General features: G+C 34.5%; 3 protein-coding genes across 3 annotated transcripts; 2 read left to right on the forward strand and 1 right to left on the reverse strand.

Moving 5' to 3' along the window:
* Window positions 1-50: 50 nt before the first annotated feature.
* On the reverse strand, window positions 51-3,144 carry TRIADDRAFT_57787 (uncharacterized protein; the record flags this gene model as incomplete). The annotated part of the gene is made up of 7 exons (XM_002114181.1): window positions 51-355; window positions 452-578; window positions 1,068-1,239; window positions 1,357-1,625; window positions 1,775-2,051; window positions 2,669-2,709; window positions 3,007-3,144. The coding sequence occupies 7 exons, from the start codon at window positions 3,142-3,144 to the stop codon at window positions 51-53; spliced, it is 1,329 nt and encodes a 442-aa protein (XP_002114217.1).
* Window positions 3,145-3,678: 534 nt separating this feature from the next.
* TRIADDRAFT_57788 (uncharacterized protein) lies at window positions 3,679-8,622 on the forward strand (the record flags this gene model as incomplete). The annotated part of the gene is made up of 14 exons (XM_002113860.1): window positions 3,679-3,995; window positions 4,309-4,357; window positions 4,565-4,719; window positions 4,821-4,875; window positions 5,031-5,219; window positions 5,364-5,754; window positions 5,846-5,991; window positions 6,200-6,387; window positions 6,643-6,700; window positions 6,799-7,244; window positions 7,339-7,518; window positions 7,982-8,051; window positions 8,129-8,286; window positions 8,385-8,622. The coding sequence occupies 14 exons, from the start codon at window positions 3,679-3,681 to the stop codon at window positions 8,620-8,622; spliced, it is 2,640 nt and encodes an 879-aa protein (XP_002113896.1).
* Window positions 8,623-14,082: 5,460 nt separating this feature from the next.
* On the forward strand, window positions 14,083-21,569 carry TRIADDRAFT_27999 (uncharacterized protein; the record flags this gene model as incomplete). Its single annotated transcript, XM_002113861.1, has 13 exons — window positions 14,083-14,274; window positions 14,394-14,465; window positions 14,585-14,644; window positions 14,734-14,837; window positions 14,907-15,033; window positions 15,143-15,390; window positions 15,976-16,133; window positions 16,215-16,275; window positions 16,355-16,469; window positions 16,542-16,620; window positions 16,694-16,812; window positions 16,890-17,402; window positions 17,517-21,569. Coding segments are annotated over 13 exons (5,901 nt in total), but the record flags the coding sequence as incomplete, so codon positions are not given.
* Between the last annotated feature and the right edge of the window lie 485 nt (window positions 21,570-22,054).

Genomic DNA, 22,054 nt, shown 5'->3' on the forward strand with positions numbered 1-22,054 from the left:
TAATAGTTTACTTACACTCGAATAAATAGAAATTATGCTAAATCTTCCTATCAAATTTCTTTCAATTTTTTTTTATGTAAATTGGAACTCTTAGCAAATTGACTTTTTACAATTTGTAGTGGCATCGTTTTTCTATTTAAATGTATTCGGTTTCGACAGTCTCTTAATCCTAGTATTTTTGAAACTGATTCAGTCAATTCTTTATCTTGATTACTGTGTTTAAAAGAATAATAAGCAAAAATGAAACCAGTCATATACGCATCGAATCCTGCTCTATGGATTCCTGAACGATGAAGTAAGAGCTTTCGATTTACTTGATTACAAGTTTCACTTTTAGCTTTTTCGGTGGCTTCACCTAAGTGTGTAGCAACAGAAAACAAATAAATCTATCGCTAATTGACCTGATACAGAGTGAGAAAATGATGCGTACGTATAATATTGCAAATGGTACCGTTATCATTCTCAATCTTTCTCTTTTTCGATCGTTTATTTGTCAACGCTTGTTCTTCCATAAATAATACATCGTCTATGTTATGTGATTTGTTGCACTCTATTCCAGATGGACAGTATCCACGAGTCTAGCGAAAGATAACAGAAGTTGAGTAACGACTTTATTTATTCATTATAACGATAATGGAAATGATGGCAAGATCGGATTAATTACAAAATATCGATTATATTTAATTATTTTTCTTAATAACTACGCCTCCATGTAGAAGAGGATTTTTGATACAGTATCATTCGTTTTAAAGCTAATTAGAATTAACTGAAGGTACGGTAATTATTGTGCATTGCCGTAAAGTCAATGATACAAATATTTTTATATTGCACGTACAAATATCCACTTTATTCTATATTAAATCAAATAATATGTGTGTGCTGTGATCATTGCAACTAAAGCATTCTTATACGTTAGTAAAGTCAGAAAGTGGTAAAATTTAAAATTGCTTCCTATCAACTCCTTTAAATCTAATTTACAGTACTTCAATTACGTGAATAAAGAAATTACAGTGTAAAATTTAATCAATTGTAATACTACGATTAAAAATTAGCACTTGCTTACATACCGCAAACGGTTGGCACACGTTGACCGGCCTGCTAAGATTGGTCTCGGAATCGAATGGAAAAACAGAGCAATCCACCAAGTCAATACTTTCATGAAGTATCTTTGGATAATCACACTGCTTTGTTATAATATGTCTGTCATTATTACTGCGATTTTGCACATTTTCTCTTTGCCTGTAGTGCAAATAGTGAAATAATAAAATTCTTTATATATGACTGACATTAGCAATTTACTGCAAATAAGAAAAATTATATGCAAAGCATAAATTTCATAACCACGTAGCCACTTACAGTTTTCTAAAAACATATTGTAGATATGTACTACTTTCATCGCCTTTCACTCTAGCAATATATTTTGTGTCATAGATACCGCCTTCGAACATTTCAGATAAGTCAGCAACAAAAGTGTCTAATTTTAAAGGAAGCTCTAAATACAGATTTTGGTATAAAAAGACTAGATCGGCTAATCCATTATGAACAATAATAGGCTTTTTAGATTTGATGAGTTCCAAGAGTAATCGACGTAAGTAATTTCCAATTTTAGGATTTTCATCACCGGTCTAATAAAGATTAATACATTGCGATTATTTCCTGATATATTGTTATAGTCTGTTTTGTAATGAATAATACTGCATCTCTAGTAGTGCAATAGCACCTCGCTAGCAAAACAATAAATTCCACAAAAATATTTTAAGACTATCCTGTTTACCTTATCGTTTCCTCTACGAAATGAAATGCCAGATGAATATTGTCGGTTGAAATTAAATCCATGATGTACTAGAAATTGCAATGACTCTGGATCTACTGTGTAAGCTTCGTCGCACAGCGTCATCATGTTAAATGTCTGTGTCATTACGGTAGTATATTCTGCATCGCCGTCTTCATTGTCGTATACTTGTAGCCTGTGAAAGCAGGATATGCCTAGAGCTATGATAGCTCTTGTCGCAGCAACGTGACTGAGGACTTTATATCGATCATCCAACGAGCTAAAGGAATGGATTACACAATGTTAATCGCCTATCTAGGTTATTCAAATTAACCAAATGCGTTCTACTGCATCTGCTAAACTTCATGCGAGCCATTAAACGATGTGCAAGCACGCATACTATATTTTGCATACTAGTGATTGAATTTTTATTTCAGAAATACCAAACAGATTCGACATAAAGGAGCTGGCAATATAAAGAACTTTTGTCATGACTCGCGTATAATTTGGCATCAACACCAACCAGGTAGATTGACAGCATATTGATTGCACTTTCTTCAAGGATGAAATAGCTGACAATTGCGAAAATTTCCCATAAAGTAACAGTAGATCAACTGTGATGTTGATAACGACTACAGTACTCGTATACAAAGTACGATATACAGTACAGTAAGTCGCACAGTTTTTGTACATATTATATAATTATTATTCATGCATAGTAGAACATAAACCTACGTACAGTAGATAAAAAGTTACAGTAAATTATAATTATTTAAGATCTCTGAATGATATATAGGTCCATAGTTATGCTAGAAGTTAATCCTGCAATGATTGCGTACACTTCTCATTGGTATAACACAATTTTTCAAGTGCATTTTTCAAAAATTTTCTACTTACGCCGCTCCAAGATCCTTTCTATTCCCGAGGCCGCTTAATTCCTAGACAGAAGGTTACAATATACCACGAATTAATTGATCAAAGCTAACACTTGGACAATACTTTACAGCTATCGTATATCAGTGGATTTCACCATTCTCTTAATTCGTTAATACGTATAACAAAAGATTGGAATAGTCGAAATATCTATAGCTAAAGTTATTGCTGTTCAAATTGCGATGAGACAACAACTATACTCTAATCTAGCGGATGTACCGGGAATCTAGTAATCCATTTCCCCCTTAACAGTTCGACACGTACAGAAGATATCAAATCTCAGTAAATTTGATGATACTCACCAGATCGATTGCCACGAAACTAGCAGAATTAATAGCATGTATAATGCTTGGAAATAGTTGTTTTACATTGGATTTATCAACAATAACCACGGCAACCTTCCACGGAAGCACTAGTTGGCTCATCGCAGAGCTATGCATACTTGCTTTGGACTTTCCGAGCATGGAGTTTTCAACGAACATAGTGAGCGCTTTGCTTACGATTAACTGTGTAATATACAATATACTGTAAACATGTGGGCGCTGAAGTATGTTTTGGGTTACATGATAGCGGTTTTACCATCAGAAGTATTGAATAGGTTGGACCAATCTGAGACTGTAGCTGACATGATAATGGTATTAGTTCTAGTATGTACAATTCAGTAGTATAGTACAGTATGCGTTGCAATGTACTATTCTAAACAGTATATTAATATAGTTAGAGTCCATAATGCACTCCACTCCGTAGGTTAATAGTTAGTTCGCCTACGTTGCAATGGCTGCAGCTTCATAAGCTTGACAAGTTTGCAACAAGTTTTAATGATGCAACTCTTATTCAATTAGTAAACTATGAAGCTAAGTTAATTAAATGGTCATAGAATATAGCTGTCAAGTGCTAAAAGTTAGTTTTCAAACGGATCGGTATTAAGACATCATTTGTGGCTCTTCTCGTTGAAGTACTGTCCCCATGCAAAGATGGACCTCGATCGGCATAAACTATTCTTACTGATCTTGGTAGTTTATCACTTAGTTGCAATAGGGCTATTTGCTAAAGGCTACTTTCCTATTAAGACTAATGCTGCAGGGTACTCTACTTTAGTGACTACTCCACCAGAACCGTATAAACCGGCTAGATGCGATGGAGTATGGTGTGGCAGCAATTATACAATACCACCTCAATTTGGTCGATTGGTCATTATGGTCATCGATGCTTTACGAGCTGATTTTATCTTAAGTCAAACTCAACGTATGCAATTTGTTGAGCAGTTAATTAATTCACGTCAAGCACTAGCGTAAGTAGATAATGACAGAGACCTAGTAAATTTGATGTTATCAGTAATTAAATCAAACATCGTAATAAATCAGCAATCATGATGATACGCGCATAGATATTCACTTCTTACTGCACAAGGTGTAATGATTTGCAGGCCTGGTTGCAAACGTTGAAGAGATCAGAGACCAGACCGTCAATATACCAATAGTCACAATGTATATTAGTAGATCAATTACAGAGCTATTCCCTGATAGCATATTCTAATTAATTAAAATGAATGCATGTATTAATGTAACCTGAAAAGCTCATCGATATCAACTACCTATTTCTAGGTATCCGGTCAAAACTCATACACCTACAGTTACTACTCCAAGAATTAAGGTACATTACTTCATATTGACTGCTGTGATGCATAACCACCAACTTAAAGAGTTACTTAATTGGTTTATTTTACTTTAATCAGTTATTAACAGGTAAGGTAGGTAGCTACTGTAGTTATATTGGAGGAGATAACATTTTACGGAAATATAATGCATAAATTTAGTTTATCTCTGATGACTCTTTTGACATTATTGGTATTCATTCCAGTCTATGACTAGCGGAAGTATACCTGGCTTTTCGGATTTTTTTGGTAATATGGCATCAACTTCTTTGAATGATGATAATATTTTATCGCAATTTCTCCGTGCAAAATGGAATATCACTTTCTTTGGCGATGATACCTGGGTGAAATTATTTCCTAAGTAAGCCTGATATTGCCTATGCGGGTATATTTGTTTGACAATCATTTCACTTCTTCTTATAGCATTTAATAATGACTTAATTTGTTTATGATATTGATAAGGCACTTTCTGCGAAAAGATGGCGTCATTTCTTTTTTTGTTTCGGATTTTTATGAGGTAAAAATCGTTTTGTAGGCCTGCTGTATATTGTTAGTTTGTTGCTGGACCATTGATATCATAGTAGCTTTTCTTGCATGGTAGTTGATAATTTTACAATTGCGTTGAATTAACAGTAATTTAACTGATACGTATATATTTACTACGCGACGTAGGTTGATAATAATGTGACTCGCCACGTTCGACCTGAATTACGTCGAAAAGATTGGCAAGTGATGATCCTTCATTACCTCGGATTAGATCATATTGGTCATACGGCCCGACCAAGCAGTCCCCTTGTAGTACCAAAATTGAAGGAAATGGACGACATTGTTAAAGTTATCTATAATGCCTTGGAGGATCAGGTAAACTAAACTATTATATATAATTTAGTGGTACCTTTGAAAAGTTAGTACCCAGTATAAACTATTAGCTTTCTATGTTAAATAATCTAATTAGTGGAAAATCCAAGTTTAATATCTAATCTTTAAATACGTTGTAATGTTCAGGATAAACATACGAAATTACCTTCATTGTTTGTGCTGTGTGGTGATCATGGCATGAGCGATACTGGCAGCCATGGCGGTGCATCATATGCAGAAATAATGACACCATTTGTCTTTATGAGTCCCACCTTTGCCGACAAATCCTTACCTTCATCCCCCAAAAGCAGCACGGTAGATAAGCTGTTACAAAAGCAAGTTAATCAAATTGATTTTGTGCCAACAATTTCAACGCTTTTTGGCTTTCCTATCCCAAAGAATAATTTGGGTGTTGTTATTAACGAGTTAACTAGCGTCAACTATGAAGATGATCTTGAGTCTTTAAGGTATAAATTAAGATCTCTTCAGTTAAATATCGATCAACTGATGGTCATCTGTAAGAAAAATATTCCATCAGGTATATACCTTAAGATATTTTACTGAAAGCTTCACTCAATGTTATTGCTATATGTTAATGAATAATCTTACGATATATTTTGAATGACTAGATTCACTATGGCGTCATTATCAACATATTCAGCAGTCACATAGTGATTGGCTTCGAGAGTACCATCGATCAAATCACTCAAATAGTAATCACCTAATTGTGAAAGCAGAACATATTATAAATCTGTATTCTGACCAATTACATGCTGTAAGTGATAGATTGGTTGCTTCTTTATCTAATTACGACCTTTATACTATGGCTATTGGACTTTTATTACAATTTGAGGTACTGTAATTCCATACTATACTATATACGCTATGTGTACGTATATGTATGCATAGGAATTAATGCAGCATCATATTAGAAAATTTTCTGTTTGAATAATTTCTGTTAACCTTCTTTATGATTGATTAAGGTATATTTTTTCCTGCTCTATGGATTTATCCACTTTCAGTTATTTCGATCATTTCCACAGACCCTCCCTATAGAAAAGCTTACAAGCACCGTTGCTGGTTTTATATTCTTTATTTGCTCTTCTTTGATTATGCTAATACATTTAGTATTGTGCACAGGTTTAAATTTTACTAAAAGCGCATTGTGTAGGTAAGTATCCGAAAAAATTGATGCCGTAGGACTTATTCCTTTTATTTACGGATAACTATACACTAATTTATTTAAACTTTTTAGTACATCCGTTATAGAATCTATCTGTGTTCTAATTACTGTATGCGGCTTCGGTTATGGAATAGCGAATTTTCTATGTTGCTTAAGTTCAGCTGCAGTTTTGGCAAAGGACTTTAAAAGAATGGTTATAGACTTTTGTAGGCTTGATACAGCATTTCAATTTCTGATTATTAGCATTATCTTTCATACATTTACGCTATTTTCCAGTAGCTTTATCGAGGAAGAACACCAGGTAACATTCTAATTATTATAGAAGAATTTTATGGTTGATTAAGATGAGCATGTCGGTAAATAAACTGTCCAATTTATATCTATCCATAATTACAATAGACATGGTATTACATATGCCCGACGTTCTTTGCGATGTTATCACTATCCTTTTTAAGACAGTATTTCTCAGAGACTCGTTGGGGTGAGAATGTTATTGCTAAAGCATCTTCGAGGACTATTCCTTCCCGAAGTGGAACAAGACGTATCCGCAAGATTGTTAGTAGCTCACACTATGATCAAACTGCCCATTCTGGACCTGTTTTTCATCAAGATAGGATGGGCATGGCTGCAAATCTAACTAATTTTGAAGACCAAAGACTCCAATCTTTTGTCTCTACCTCCGACTTTGATGACAGTACAACTACTGATAAAGTCTCCATTTGGCAAGCGAAGAAGGAAATTCTTTGTTCTACTTGCATTTTGGCCTGCAGCCGTCTTATCAGGTCGTGGAATCGAACAGGTGATAAATGGTCCCATCTTCCAGACGTCGGAGACTGGCTAAATTTGTAAGTAATTAGTTTATAGATGTAAATTTTCATGGTACTGCATATAATGCAATGAGAATAATTAAAAATGGTCTTAAATTTTGTTATGGAATAGACCCGATAACAAAGTTATTTTATCAATTACTTCCCTCCTGTCTTTATTGGCAATTCATATTTTACGCACGACGTGCCATACAAAGTTCGAACAAGTAATTATAGCTTGCGGACTTTTATGCTGTTATGCATATCGAGCAGCACTTGGAACTACTATCTTACCTATACCTCTATCTAATATGTAAGTAAAAATAGTTTACTGTGTAGTTAGCTTCACAGTGATGCTACTGATACATATTGCAATGTTGCAACTATTAGGGGTATCATAGAAGCGAGGATAACTTATCTGTGTATACTTACCCTTCTCATTCGGTCATTCATTTTTTGTCGATGTGAGGAACATAGACCTTTTTCTTTGTAATTTGAATTATCTTACTATGAATTGGAGCGAACCTACTAATTGCTAAGTACTTTACAGGTAAAGTAAAGAAGTTGGACTTGATATTTTCTGGAGTAGTTTTATTATCGGTGCTGTTAGCGCGATGTCACAATGCGACAATTTTGGCCATGGTATTACTGCAGATATATTTACTCGACAAAGTCATTTGGCCAAAGTATACAATATGTTATAGAACTAAGGATTATTATATAATTTATTCGATGCTACTTTTACTAATATCGACAAAAACATTTTTTTGCAACAGGTTGAGAATTTCTTCCTTACTCGTAGCCTGTGCTCATTATAGTATTGGGCAAGCATGCTATTTCGCACTTGTTAGTCTACAGTATGATCTAACATTCCTTTTAATAGAACTATATATTAAACTAAGCCGAGCTATTGTTTTGTTTAGGGAAATTCTAATAGTTTGGCCACAGTTGATATTTCAGCTGGATTCGTTGGATTAAGAGGGCACAATGATATTGCAATGGTAATATTAACGTTTGTCGGTACCTACACTGGTCAACTAATCGGAGCCATGTCCTTTATCATATACAGTTTAAAACAGAGGTTTGCAACCTAAATATGCGTGCATTGACTTCGTTAAATATGGACGTATTTATTCGAAGGGCTAATTAGTATCTCTATATGTTTTACTATCTTTACAGCAACAGCTATCTAAATTTATGGCAATATTGTGGTGTCCTGTTATTGTCCAGATCGCAAATTATTTCCTTCTATTATTTACTCGTTGATGTTATGAGATATCATCCATTTTCATGGAGTGTCTTTTTACCCAAGTTAATGTACGAAGGGGCTACCTCAATTGTCTATTGTTTACTGATTACCATTATATTATTTTCGATTGGGAAAGTTCAGAATTTTGAGTATTCTATTAAAACGTAATTATTACAAACTACTGCAGTCCTTTTTACTATCGAATGATTGACCGCTAGTATTGAAATACCAGCATGCCGTATTTCAATAGGCTGTTTAACGGTAAAGAATATCTTGTACTTAACATCATTTTCATGGTCGTCATATTCAAAGCAGATTAAGCTAAGTAAACAAGTTATATACGTTATCTTGCAAGAATGAAAGAGAATTTATTAAAATTAGAAAATGTGACTATTCATTTTCTGATTGAACTATAAGTAGCCTGTAATATATATTACTAGTTACAAACGAGCTATCAGGAGCTGTGATGCGGATTGTAACAAATTTTGTCCGGATACTGTTGCATTTTATGTACTATGATCGTCATCTATTAAATTGTACCCTAGCGCTGATACTAATACTATTATTTCTATTTTCTACTACCTCAATGACTGCTAGTGAGGCGGGGTTCGTGATATTTTTATGAACGATACCACCCGAATCATGAGTCAAAGTAGACAAATAACACTGTGTATGCGCTAAGTCGCGCCGAATGGTTAGGATGTAGAGTTGACGTATAATGTACATTGTGTATGCCAGTCACTGCAGTATTTTGGTGAAGATATCATTTCCCCTTTCATTGATAGTGCATAGTCTTACAATTTGTGGCTGTGAGACTCATATTGTATACAATATGTAATATGCAGATTAACCCTACTCTGTGACTGACTAGATAGATATTTAAACTTGTTGATTCGTTTAAACGTAACATCGAAATCCTTCTATTTCCTATCTCCGAGACTATCGAAGAAATGTAAATGACGGTGTACTGTATTGATTTTCGATTGCTTTCCTAAACTAGAATTTCAATTTCGAAGGTTAACATTATCATTACATTCGTACTTGTATTATGCATTAGTGCAGTCTCCATTATTATAAAATTTCTCTTAATTAAGTTGAGAATTTAGAGTTAATTATTTCATCGGATGTACAATTGTACAATAAATAAATTTGACATTATACAGTGACGCCTTTTCTCTCTCAATATTATAGTAAGACTATGTGAAACTAAAGTTACGTTCTATCCGAAGCGTATGGATATTGTATAATATTTCCTGCTAGCGTACAGTACATAAAGAATTATATTTATAGATAGTATGCACTGTAATATGTACGCACACACACAAAATCTTTTTTTTAATAATACAAGTACTGTACGTCACTTTATTTCATTTTTGCTTCGTTTTACATGGTTTTTTAGGTGCTTAGCGTGTTTTCAACATGATATATACTTTCAATGTCAGATACTGCGCAATACAACTTTATACAGTATAAGCAAGTAGAAAATGGAGCATTTATGCCATTCACATTACATATTTTATACACTATGTTATGCTATACTCTTTTTATGAGTAGCTGCTTCTATCAGGTCCATACTTACGCTCACACATTTCAGATAAGATAGTACAGTATTATTAGCTTTCTGCGTACTATTTTAGATACATTTTCTATACTAATTTGTAGTTCATTGCTTATAACTGTAAAGCGCACACACATCTGTAAAAGTGAGATGCGTAACAGGGACAGTATACTCGTATATAGATATCGATTATTATATATCAATAATTATATAACGGAAGTTATATTGCTATAATCATTGAATTAATTAATAAATTGGTTAATTCTTAAAAATCGAGGCACAGTATTATATACTCGTATGTAGATATAGATTATTATATATCAATAATTATAAAAAGGAAGTTACATTGCTATAATCATTGAATTAATTAATAAACTGGTTAATTCTTAAAAATCGAGGTGCAATATTCCCACGGTATATTGATAGTATCGCCGATTCCCTCACTAGGAGCACAGTATACAGTAGAGTACTGTATGCACGAGTCGGTTACAGACCACAACAGTATAGTATGTCAATATTTGTAACGAATGATAGGAACTGCTTACTGCCAACACAGTGACTAGTTGTACAGTTCTAGGTATTGTACAGTACAGTGTACAGTACAGGGTGCTACAACCCTACGATACTGTACTGGACTGGACCGGACTGGACGCTGGGTCCTTGCGCACGTGTACTGTAGTTAAATTACACCAACCAGTTGATGTCCTCTCCGATCAAGATTGGAGTACTTACTTACCTGCAGTTATTCATAGCAATACTCCCTTCATCATTCATTCTGGAAAGCCGGCTATTTTGCAATTTAGCCTGACATTCCTGTGAATGAGTTAGAAACTGATTGAATTGGTGCATGTGTAAATGGTGTTGCTTTATCGACTGCTGTACTGATAGCATTCCCGGAGAAATTACGTCATCATATTGGAATTGATTGATTGGAAAGAGAGTCAAGATGGATACAGCTAATTTTTTTATCAACCTCACCAAATTATCATCATGGTGTGAGAAGATTGGAGTAGATGAAGATATCATGTTGCCAGTAAGGCAATATGGAAGTAATCTTGTGAGTATCTTGAAATTACCTGTCTGCTATAGCTTATATTGGATCTTAAAACGAATTTGCACAACTTTGAAGCAGTCACTCATGTAATAGCTTACGGTGTTCTGCTAAATTTTACTCGTTGAACTAGAAATTAGAGCACTAAGCACAATATAGACCCGTACAGTATGTAAGTACAACGAAGGAACCAAGGCATGTTCCACGAAGTATATATGCTATACAGTACAATGTACCTAATAAAGGTATTTTCTATAACGATCACTCTGTTGACGTTTGGCAGAATTGAGGTGCAAAATAAGTAATAAATAGCTAGGTCAAATCTAATACACGTTGACCGATCAAGTTATTGCATGCATATTTGCACAGTATCATGTACCCGTACGAGTACCAGTACAACTATGCTTGATTTAAATCCTAAACTAGACAACTGTACTACTGTATACATATCTAAATCGATTTTGCCATTCAAAGTCATTTATAGTTTAACAACTTGAGACCGCCTGGCTTTTATAGCTTACTAGTAGCTATATTTATATAAAATAAAACCTACTATCAACCTTAAAACCGTGTTGTGCACGTTGACTGGATATGCTTGATGGATATCCAATTCAGCAATCGAAATAGTTACTTCATTGCTGGTCTGATATAAAGCAGAAATTTTCTACGGTAATATAGGTGCTCACTTTAATATACAATATCTAAGATCGATTGCATTTATGCTCAATGTGTAATTAAGTATTTTAAAGTTATTAGTCTTTTATGCTTTTACTGAATACTACGGCTAAGAAATTGAATGAATATCAACGTCATGCAGCATATACACACATAATACGCATATGCTTGATGGTATACGGTCCAGCAGTAAAAGCATTTACTGCGACAGCATAGTATTGTGCTGTATATAGTACAAATTAATGTGATGGGTAGAATCGATTTCTGGTTACACACCGTTTGTAGCATTACCTTGCAACTACTGGACATGCTTGAACTCCACGAAATACTCAATCAATTGATTATATACCCGTATGTAATTATTTATTGAATATATATTGTGGATTCGTGTACCCAATTTCGGGTCAAGTATCGCCACTACTGAAAGTTATCTCAGCTAACGCGCATTTTATCGACATTTTAAACTACAAAAACTAATTGAACTTAAAAAAGTTCATTTATTTTGCTCTGCTTTCGTATATTTAGCTCAACAATGAAAATGCTAATAATTGAATGAATAAGCTAATACTGTAGAAAATATATATCACATAATTATAATTTTAAGAGTGCTTGATACCATAAAAGACATTCATTGCCACTAGATTGCGAATTATGAGTAAAATTCCAACTTATATATCATCAGTAATTATAATTGACGCCTTAAATTAAACTTTTTAATTGTATCGGTGTACTAAACCATGGCTTTTTTTGTTCTAGGACGTCCAACTTTTACTCGATAAAGTTGCTGATATGTTACTGGACACAAAATTAACTTTACATGTTGCTTCAGCTTTTCGTGCGATTATCCTTGACTTGATCGAAAGATGTAATCGGCGTTGCCCTAAGTCGCAAGAATTCAATTGGCTATGGCATCAGCATTTTTCTTATTGCCTGAGTCGAATTTTACCACAGACTCCACGTATTCTTCCGTAAGCTATTAATACTGTACAGAGACATATTACTTACAATATGGATGATTATGTCATAACAACTTCAGTCTAAAATCCTTCAGTACTGTACTAAGATAAAATAATATTACATACACACACGATTAGACTACTTTGTGGTTATGATGATGTGTTCAATGCTACATTATTCATTTCAGATTTGTTGTAAAATATCTAAAATCGAATCCACCTTTTTTTTATCAACTTTGTGAAAATAATAAGGTAAATTGTTAAGATCAGCTTAATTATCTAAAAAATTATATGTATGTACGTATATAATGATATTGCATCTATGTGATCTACCGTAATGTTTTTCTAACTATTTTTAACCCTTATTATGCATTCTTGTAAATATCAACGCATTAGATGGATGATGAAGAATGTTGCATCATAGCGGAGACAGCATTTAGGTTATACAAATCTTACATTGGTTATTACTGAAAAGAATCAAAATTCATTCATGTCAATATAATTCTTTATTGGAACATTTTTATATAGACTTCTTCGATATTCGAGAGAAACTTTTGTACACTTTTACGATTGGTCCAAGTTTTTGCAACTTATCGATCATCCATGTTCAGACTTAAGATGGTATGTACGATTTTTGTGCGGCAACAGTCCTTAATGGGCCCAAATGTATATTTCTATACAACTTAATGTTCGATGTATGGGAAATATTAACTGAATTAGCATTCGCATTGATAAATGTTCTTTCTAAGATATATTTCGATATGATAATGCAATGAAATGTTACGGTATGCCGTAAATCTTATATTTTTAACTCTTTAATATTGGTTATAAGGTTAATTGCCCAATGTTATGCTATAACAACCAAATTAAATAATGGCGCCTGCCGCAAATTTGTGAGCTCATTGGTGCCATCCGAAATTGATGATCGTCTCACTTTAAGGTACGTTCATATATTTTTATGGCTGTCACTGACATGTACATAAACTGAATTCAACCGACATCAATGTGCAACTGTTTTATTATAATTTCCTATGTGGAAATATTTTATTCAGTTCTCATTATAATACTAAAATTTCGTTTCATTTTTAGATTTCTCTATTGTGTGCCGTTCGAAAAAGAACTTTCGATGATTGATATAGTACTTGAAAAAGAAAGAGATTCAGAAAATAGTGTTGAAAATTTTTTGGAAATACCATCATCCTCTTTGGTAGATACTGTAGTTAACGTTTGCGGAGTTCTTTTACCAATCTGCTCAGCGAAAAGTAATGAGGTAAACGATAATACTAATTTACCTTATCAATTAACTATTCATCGTATGGGTGATATGGCTTGTCATAAGTGAACATGGTATTTGCTTACATTAGGAAATATTCCAAACCAATCGTACAGTGCTCGTTGATACAACATCTCGAGTATTACAAATATTGGCATTAGCTATTTCTTCTGGTTCATCAATTTTACTTGAAGGTTACGTAGGATCTGGTAAGACCATGATCATCGAATATTTAGCAAAAGTGACAGGACGCATAGGCCCACCCAATTTTATCAAAGTCCAAATGAGCGATCAAATGGATAGTAAAGTAAGAACTCATAAAATAGTCTTTTAGCATTGTAATTTTGTCAACTCCTGGACGCGTATATATTAAATTTTTTGATCCGGGATTGCGACTGTAATATGTATATGTTGCGTATCATAAAGTCTCTATTAGGTGCGTATTGTTGTACTAACGTACCTGGAGAATTTGTATGGAGGCCCGGTGCTTTAACTCGTGTAAGCATATAATGCCTTATCGTCTTTAATCTGTCAGCTTCTGTTAAGGCTTAGGGTAACATCATGCTTGATAGCGTTAACTAGATGCTATAAAAATTAAAGACAGTTTCCTTTTTCAGGCGGTGCAAGAAGGATATTGGCTTCTCTTAGAAGATATTGATTGTGCTCCAATGGATGTTGTAAGCTTTCGGTTCAAGTTGAAATATTTCTCTTAACATAGAGTAGCTGTTTTAATTTAATCGATTTTTATTGCCTTATTCTATCAAAGATTTCGATTCTGCTTCCATTGCTTGAGACCGGCCGCTTAACTATTTTAGAACAAAATGCAGTAATTAGAGTACATCCTGACTTTCGACTCTTTGCGACATACAGGTTAGCATAGATATGTCACGGCTAATTGAAAGGTTACTGGGATTGGCTTAATTGTTTTATACTATATAGATTGCCACTAGATGAGAAAGAAGGTTACACCCCGAATATGTACAGCGAATTTACATTACTCTGTTTGTACTTGACAAGAGTCCATCTGCCAAGTTTAACTGATATTGAGTTAATGAAGGTATATATCGTGTGTATAGAATAACATTTCGATTATAGAATGTATCTTTATTCATGTCTCTCGTTAGGTATGCACCGCTTTTGAATGTAAAAATACTCTTACGTTATTGCTGCTTAAGGTGGCTACCATCCGATTTCCTAATATAACCACCATCCTTAAGAAGATTCTAGAGGTTTACGAAATACTAAGAGAGGAAAAACGCAATCTAAGTGGTAGTTATTTCTGCGGTAGTACACGATTATTATCTACGAGGTATATGTGCATTTTTAAAATGAACGAATTTGAGATTGCTGCACCCTATGTTATTGTTAAATGGAAGAAATGCAGAGGTTTTGCAATAACTCATAGACTTATTCTATCCTATATGTAGAGATTTCATGAAATGTTGCAATCGAATAGCATCAGCTATACAATCTTATTCTTGGTCCGGCATTGAAGCTGTTGAAATTTTTCAGGAGGTGTGCAAACAAATTCGCCAAAAATAGTTTATTCTCCAGTTATAATTCTACTTTTTCGGTAGGTGTACGACTGCTTCTGTTCTGCTGTCGCTGCACGCGACGAAAGGTTGCTGATATTGCATACGATTGGAGGAAAATTCGGATTATCAAAAGATAAAGTACGCTACACAGTTCGATACTTGGACACAATACAGCTATAGCATTCTTTGTATTTCGTCATTTAAAAGTTAATAAGAATATTAATATTTTAAATGTTATAGGTAGAATACATATTCCGTAAATATAAACCGCAAATACAAAGTAATTCGGACTCAATAACTATCGGTAATACTATTATTGGCAAAGTTAGAAGCAAGCGTAATTTGTTATCATGGTAAGTTAGCACTTACTAAGCTATGGAACCTCATTAGGAAAATAGTAAATTTTTGGTAGATTGGCATCTTTAATGGCTATTGTTGGCTAAGATCTTTTAATTCGATGTAATACGTTGTAGGAATGATGTTAACATTAAAAGATTTTCATTTACAAGACAAGCATGCATTCTGTTGGAACGTATTACAAAGTGCATTAAACTGCAGGAACCAGTTCTTCTAGTTGGTGAGACTGGTACTGGTAAAACAAGTACTATTCAATTTCTAGCTCGAGAATTAGGTAAGATCATTAGTGCTTCTACTAATTGTGTAGGCTCACAGTAAGTAATTTTGTATATATTCGTTGCTATTAAACCCTTAGGTCACAAATTAACTGTCATTAATATGAGTCAGCAAAGTGATACCGTTGATTTATTAGGCGGGTAGGTCTACAGTTACTTTATTGTATAATATGATTGAATTATGCCATTATGATAAATTAATGATTTAATTTCAAATTAGATTTAAGCCTGCCGAATTAAGATATGTAATTACCCCATTCCGTCAAAAGTTTGAGACCTTATTTTGCCAAACCTTCTCAAAGAAGCAGAATATAAAATTTCTTGGCCATATTCAAGTGAGTTGCTATCATTGAGCCTTCCAACTAACGCTGTTAATCATAAGACAACTATGTAAAATTTTATCTTAGGAATCATTTAGACGCCAAGAATGGAATGCAATTTTAAAACTTTGCGAACACGCTATAGTTTCTGCTATAACAAAATTAGGTATATTATAATTAAGCAGTATGTAGGGATTTCCCAATGATTAAATGTAATGTGCTATACATCATTAATCTAGCAGATACTAGCCATAAAGATACTTTAAGAAGTAATTGGGTCGAACTAAAAAGCGAAATAGATACACTGAAAAAGCAGATTAAATTCGTTGAAAGTGCGCTGCTATTCTCCTTTAAAGAAGTAGGTCGAAAAAGATGTATGCTTAATTAATTTATTTCCGGGCCATTAATTTCCTAAACTGATTGATTTTATTGTAGGGCGCCTTAACAGAAGCCTTAAAAAATGGTGAATGGATATTATTAGATGAAATTAACTTGGCTTCATCTGAAACGCTAGAGTGCTTAAATAGCATATTGGAAAGCAAATTTGGTTCTATTGCTTTGACAGAGAAAGGAGATATAATGCCTGTCCTGAGACAAGAAGGATTTCATTTATTTGCTTGTATGAATCCCGCTAACGATATTGGTAAAAAGGACATCCCTACTGGTATTAGGAACAGATTCACAGAAGTATTTGTTGATGAGTTATTACACGAGAATGACCTAAAGATATTAGTTACAGATTATATGGAAGGTTTAGCGCTATCTGGCTTACAAATTGATGGTATAATAAAGTTTTATCTGCAAGCTAGAAAATTATCGGAAGTTTCTTTAAGTGATGGAACTGGACGTAGGCCTAATTTTACTCTTAGAACTTTATGTAGGGCATTAAACCTAGCATCAACTAACCCCTGTGGGACTAGTATTAGATCCTTGTACGAATGTTTTTGCGTAAGCTTTCTGACACAGCTGGATGCGCCTTCTCACGACATTGTTGAATCTTTGATCAGATCTTGCATTGTAAATACTAATTCCACCACAAGTATAAAGAATTCCGTGTTACAGATACCTCTGCCCCAGCCTCATGCTAGCAAGAATGTTCCGATTGAAGGATATTGGATCGATGCCGGAGAAAAAATTAAAAAAATCGATGAAAATTATATTATGACTCCAACTGTAAAGCAGCACTTGAAAGACCTTGCTAGAATAGTTTCTCTAAGTTACTTCCCTATACTATTACAGGGTGAAACTTCCGTTGGTAAAACAAGTCTTGTACATTGGCTAGCTGAGGCTACAGGTAATCATTGTGTACGTATTAATAATCATGAACATACCGATCTACAAGAATATATTGGATGTTACACTGCCAATGAGAATGGCAAACTATATTTTAAGGAAGGTATTCTGCCCATGGCTATGCGTAAAGGCTATTGGATTATATTGGATGAATTAAATCTCGCTCCAAGTGATGTATTAGAAGCTCTTAATCGAGTTTTAGATGATAACCGAGAACTTTTTATCACTGAAACACAGGAAGTAGTTCCAGCCCACCATCGGTTCAGAATTTTTGCTACGCAAAATCCTGCTGGTCATTACGGTGGAAGAAAGATTTTATCGAGAGCCTTTAGAAATCGTTTTATTGAATTACACTATGACGAAATTCCATCAAAAGAATTAATAACAATACTATGTGAACGTTGCAAACTTCCGGAATCGTATGGTCAGAAGCTTGTCAAAGTAATGCATAATCTACAGACACTTCGATGCCAGTCTAATGTTTTTGCTGGTAAAAGAGGCTTTATCACATTACGAGATTTGTTCCGTTGGGCTGAACGTTATCGCAATGCTGAAAGAAGTGATGAAAAAAAATTTTATGACTGGGATCAGCACCTGGCCGACGAAGGTTATATGCTGTTAGCAGGTAGAGTGCGCTGCGAAAGTGAAGAGCAAGTCATTATAGATGTTATCAAAAAGCACTTTAAAAGAGAAATTAACCCGGAATTACTATATGGATCAAATAATGAACGAATGCTTACTACTTCAACGCATTGGTCGGATACTACACGTACATCATTAAATGCTATTATGTCTTTACAGGATGGCTATACGGAGACACCACGTGTTGTACTAACCCATAATTTTCGAAGGCTCGCTGTTCTTGTTAGCCGTGCTTTGAGTTTTGGTGAACCTGTATTACTAGTAGGTGAAACTGGCTGCGGTAAAACGACTGTTTGTCAGGTATTTGCAGAATTATATAGGCAGGAATTGTTCACTGTCAATTGCCACATGCACACCGATACCGCTGATTTTATTGGTAACTTACGACCATTACGTCAGTGCGATACCACTGAAAGTGCAGATTCCAAAAATAGCATACTTTTTAAATGGTATGATGGTCCGCTAGTGACGGCTATGCAATCTGGAGGTATGTTTCTTATTGATGAGATATCCTTAGCTGATGATTCGGTGCTTGAAAGGTTGAATAGTGTCTTAGAGTCTGATAAGAGACTCTTAGTTTTAGCGGAAAAGGGGGCCACAAATGCTTCCTTAACTGATGAAGTTGAGCAGATTATCGCCCACCCTAAATTTAAAGTTGTCGCTACAATGAACCCTAGCGGTGACTATGGTAAGAAGGAGTTATCTCCAGCCCTTCGCAATCGATTTACAGAGATTTGGTGCCCAGTAACTAGTATTCGTCACGACTTAATGATGATTATCGAAAATAACTTAACGTTACCTACTAGCAGCGATGAAAAGAGATTAATAGGCCAAAATATCTTGAACTTTATTGATTGGTTTTCGAAATCAAAGTTAATTAATAACTTCGTATTTAGTATAAGGGATTTACTATCGTGGACTAATTTTATTAATGTATGTACTGCTAAATATGAAATGAATTCTTGCTTATCATACATACATGGGGCTTGTCTGGTTTTTATCGATGGTCTTGGTTCTGGCAGTGGATTGACCAATAATACTGCGTCTATTTCAAATAGCAGACAGAGTTGTTTTGACTTCATTATTAATCAAATTGCTAATACTAGTATCTATAATAACATACAGATTCAAGTAAACAAGATAGTCGGTAGTCAACCGAAAAATTTGATTATCAATTCATCACCCGAAATGTTTTCAATTGAATATTTTTCAATATCGAAAGGAAGTAAATATAGCTATGATAGCTTTAATTATGCAATAGAAGCTCCAACAACTATATTCAATGCGTTACGACTTCTGCGAGGATTGCAGCTAAATAAACCTATCCTACTAGAGGGCTCACCGGGTGTTGGTAAAACCAGCTTAGTAACAGCCCTTGCTAAAGCAACCCTTAATGAAGTAGTAAGGATAAATCTGTCTGAGCAAACCGATATTACTGATTTATTTGGCTGTGATCTTCCAGTTGAGGGTGGCAATAGCGGTGAATTTAGGTGGAGAGATGGCCCATTCTTATCGGCGTTAAAAGCAGGCAAATGGATATTACTAGATGAATTAAATTTAGCCTCGCAACCAGTCTTAGAGGGTCTTAATGCTTGTTTCGATCACAGAGGAGAAGTCTTTATTCCAGAGCTAGGTCTGACCTTTAATGTCCAACCAAATACTCGAATCTTTGCTTGCCAAAATCCTCTTGGACAAGGTGGTGGTAGAAAAGGCCTTCCCAAATCATTTATCAATCGCTTTACTCAGGTGTATATCGATCCATTGACGGAACAGGACTACTTATTTATTTGTAAAAGTACATATCCAACTTTAGATACTGATTTATTGCAGAAAATGATTACATTCAATTCTCTAATCTATAAAGAAGTCACGATTGAGCGTAAATGGGGTTTAACTGGTAATTTGTGGGAATTTAATTTAAGAGACTTGTTTCGCTGGTGCGAACTGTTGTATCGTTACCAAGAAATCGGTGAAGTAAACCCGGGACGCTTTGTTGAGTTAATTTATGCATCTAGAATGCGAACTGATGGTGATAGAGAAATGATATATAGATTATATAGTGAGTGCTTTTGTGATCAAGACAACCATTTGGATCCAAAGCTCCAGCTGTATAAATCTTGTCATCAATTTTGGCTGTCGTCTGACTTTGTTCAGCTTGGTTATACCTGTCTTCCGCGTCGCTTAATATCTGGCAATAACATTGAAAATAGGGAATACTACATTTTACAAAATATATTGCAGCCGCTAGAAGCTGTCGCAACGTGTATGGAGATGCAATGGATGCCTATAATAATTGGCAATAGTAGATGTGGTAAAAGTTCTTTAGTAAGGATACTTTCCGAACTTACTGGTAACATCTTAAAAGTGCTTCCTGTAAATAGTTCAATGGATACTACAGAATTGCTCGGAGGTTTCGAGCAGGTGTCAATAACGCGACATATAAAACAGTTAATAGAATCCATAGATAATCTGGTATTTTTATGCAGTAACAGATTTACATCGGAACAATTTAATCGAGATTCTGATATATCCAAGTTATTCTATAAGTGGCTGTCATTTAAGAATATATACGATAGTAACTTAGGGTTTGAAAATTCGTTTTGGCAAATAGTAGATTATCTGGACGATATCATAGATAACATAACGAAATCTTTTGAAGTATTTAGCTTTAATGATGATCTACAAAAGATACCAAGAGAAATTCAAAAGGTTAAGAAAATGTATCAACAACATGCGAATAAACTAGGAGGTCAATTTGAATGGATTGAAAGCATTGTAGTTGAAGCCATGAAGAATGGTTACTGGCTTCTCATTGACAACGCTAGTTTTTGTAATGCGTCAGTACTAGATCGTCTTAATCCGCTACTGGAACCTAACGGGTCTTTAGTAATTACCGAACGTGGCATGCTTGATGGTTCACTAGAAAACGTTCGACCACATCCTAATTTCCGAATCATTATGTGTGTTGACCCTAAGCATGGAGATCTATCAAGGGCTATGAGAAATCGTGGTATTGAGATATTTCTTAATGATTCTTTTAGCGTCCAAGATATTCATACATTATGTAGAGCCACTGGATTGCGCGATACTGCTATGTTAGATCTTATAGCGAAGCAAATGGTATCACTTGACGACGGTACAGGTCAGAATATGAAGTTAATAATGTTAAGATCATATTAAGCGATTGGCGGTTACAAAAATCGTTAAAATATTGTTTCTTTTCATTAAAATAGTCAATTTTCGACAGACCATGTTATCTGAATCCCAGCTTGCAAGTAAGTATTATTCTCATGGCCTAATATGCAAAAACAATCCACGATTAAATTCTCCGGGACAACCTAACGCTAAGATTAAGGAGGGGGTGAGATCATTTGTTATCATTCTGAGATTTGATTTACTAATGTATTGGTAGATGTGTCAGTATATTAACAATCGCTGTCATACAATTTCTTTATTCTTGTAGAAGACTATAGGCATAACTGACATAGAATCGATAAATCGCCTAGATGATTCAAATGCAATTTTCATTCCGTCTGTTGCTGAATTGACTACTCATCCGATTTACGGATACGTTTTATGGCAGGGATATCTATTGCAGTCATTATTGGTGAACACCGATGAAAGTAGCTTGACTCGTGATAAGCAAAATGCCATAAAGATATTTA

The sequence above is a fragment of the Trichoplax adhaerens genome, genomic scaffold, assembly GCF_000150275.1.
Source record: "Trichoplax adhaerens TRIADscaffold_7 genomic scaffold, whole genome shotgun sequence".
Classification (NCBI taxonomy): domain Eukaryota; kingdom Metazoa; phylum Placozoa; class Uniplacotomia; order Trichoplacea; family Trichoplacidae; genus Trichoplax; species Trichoplax adhaerens.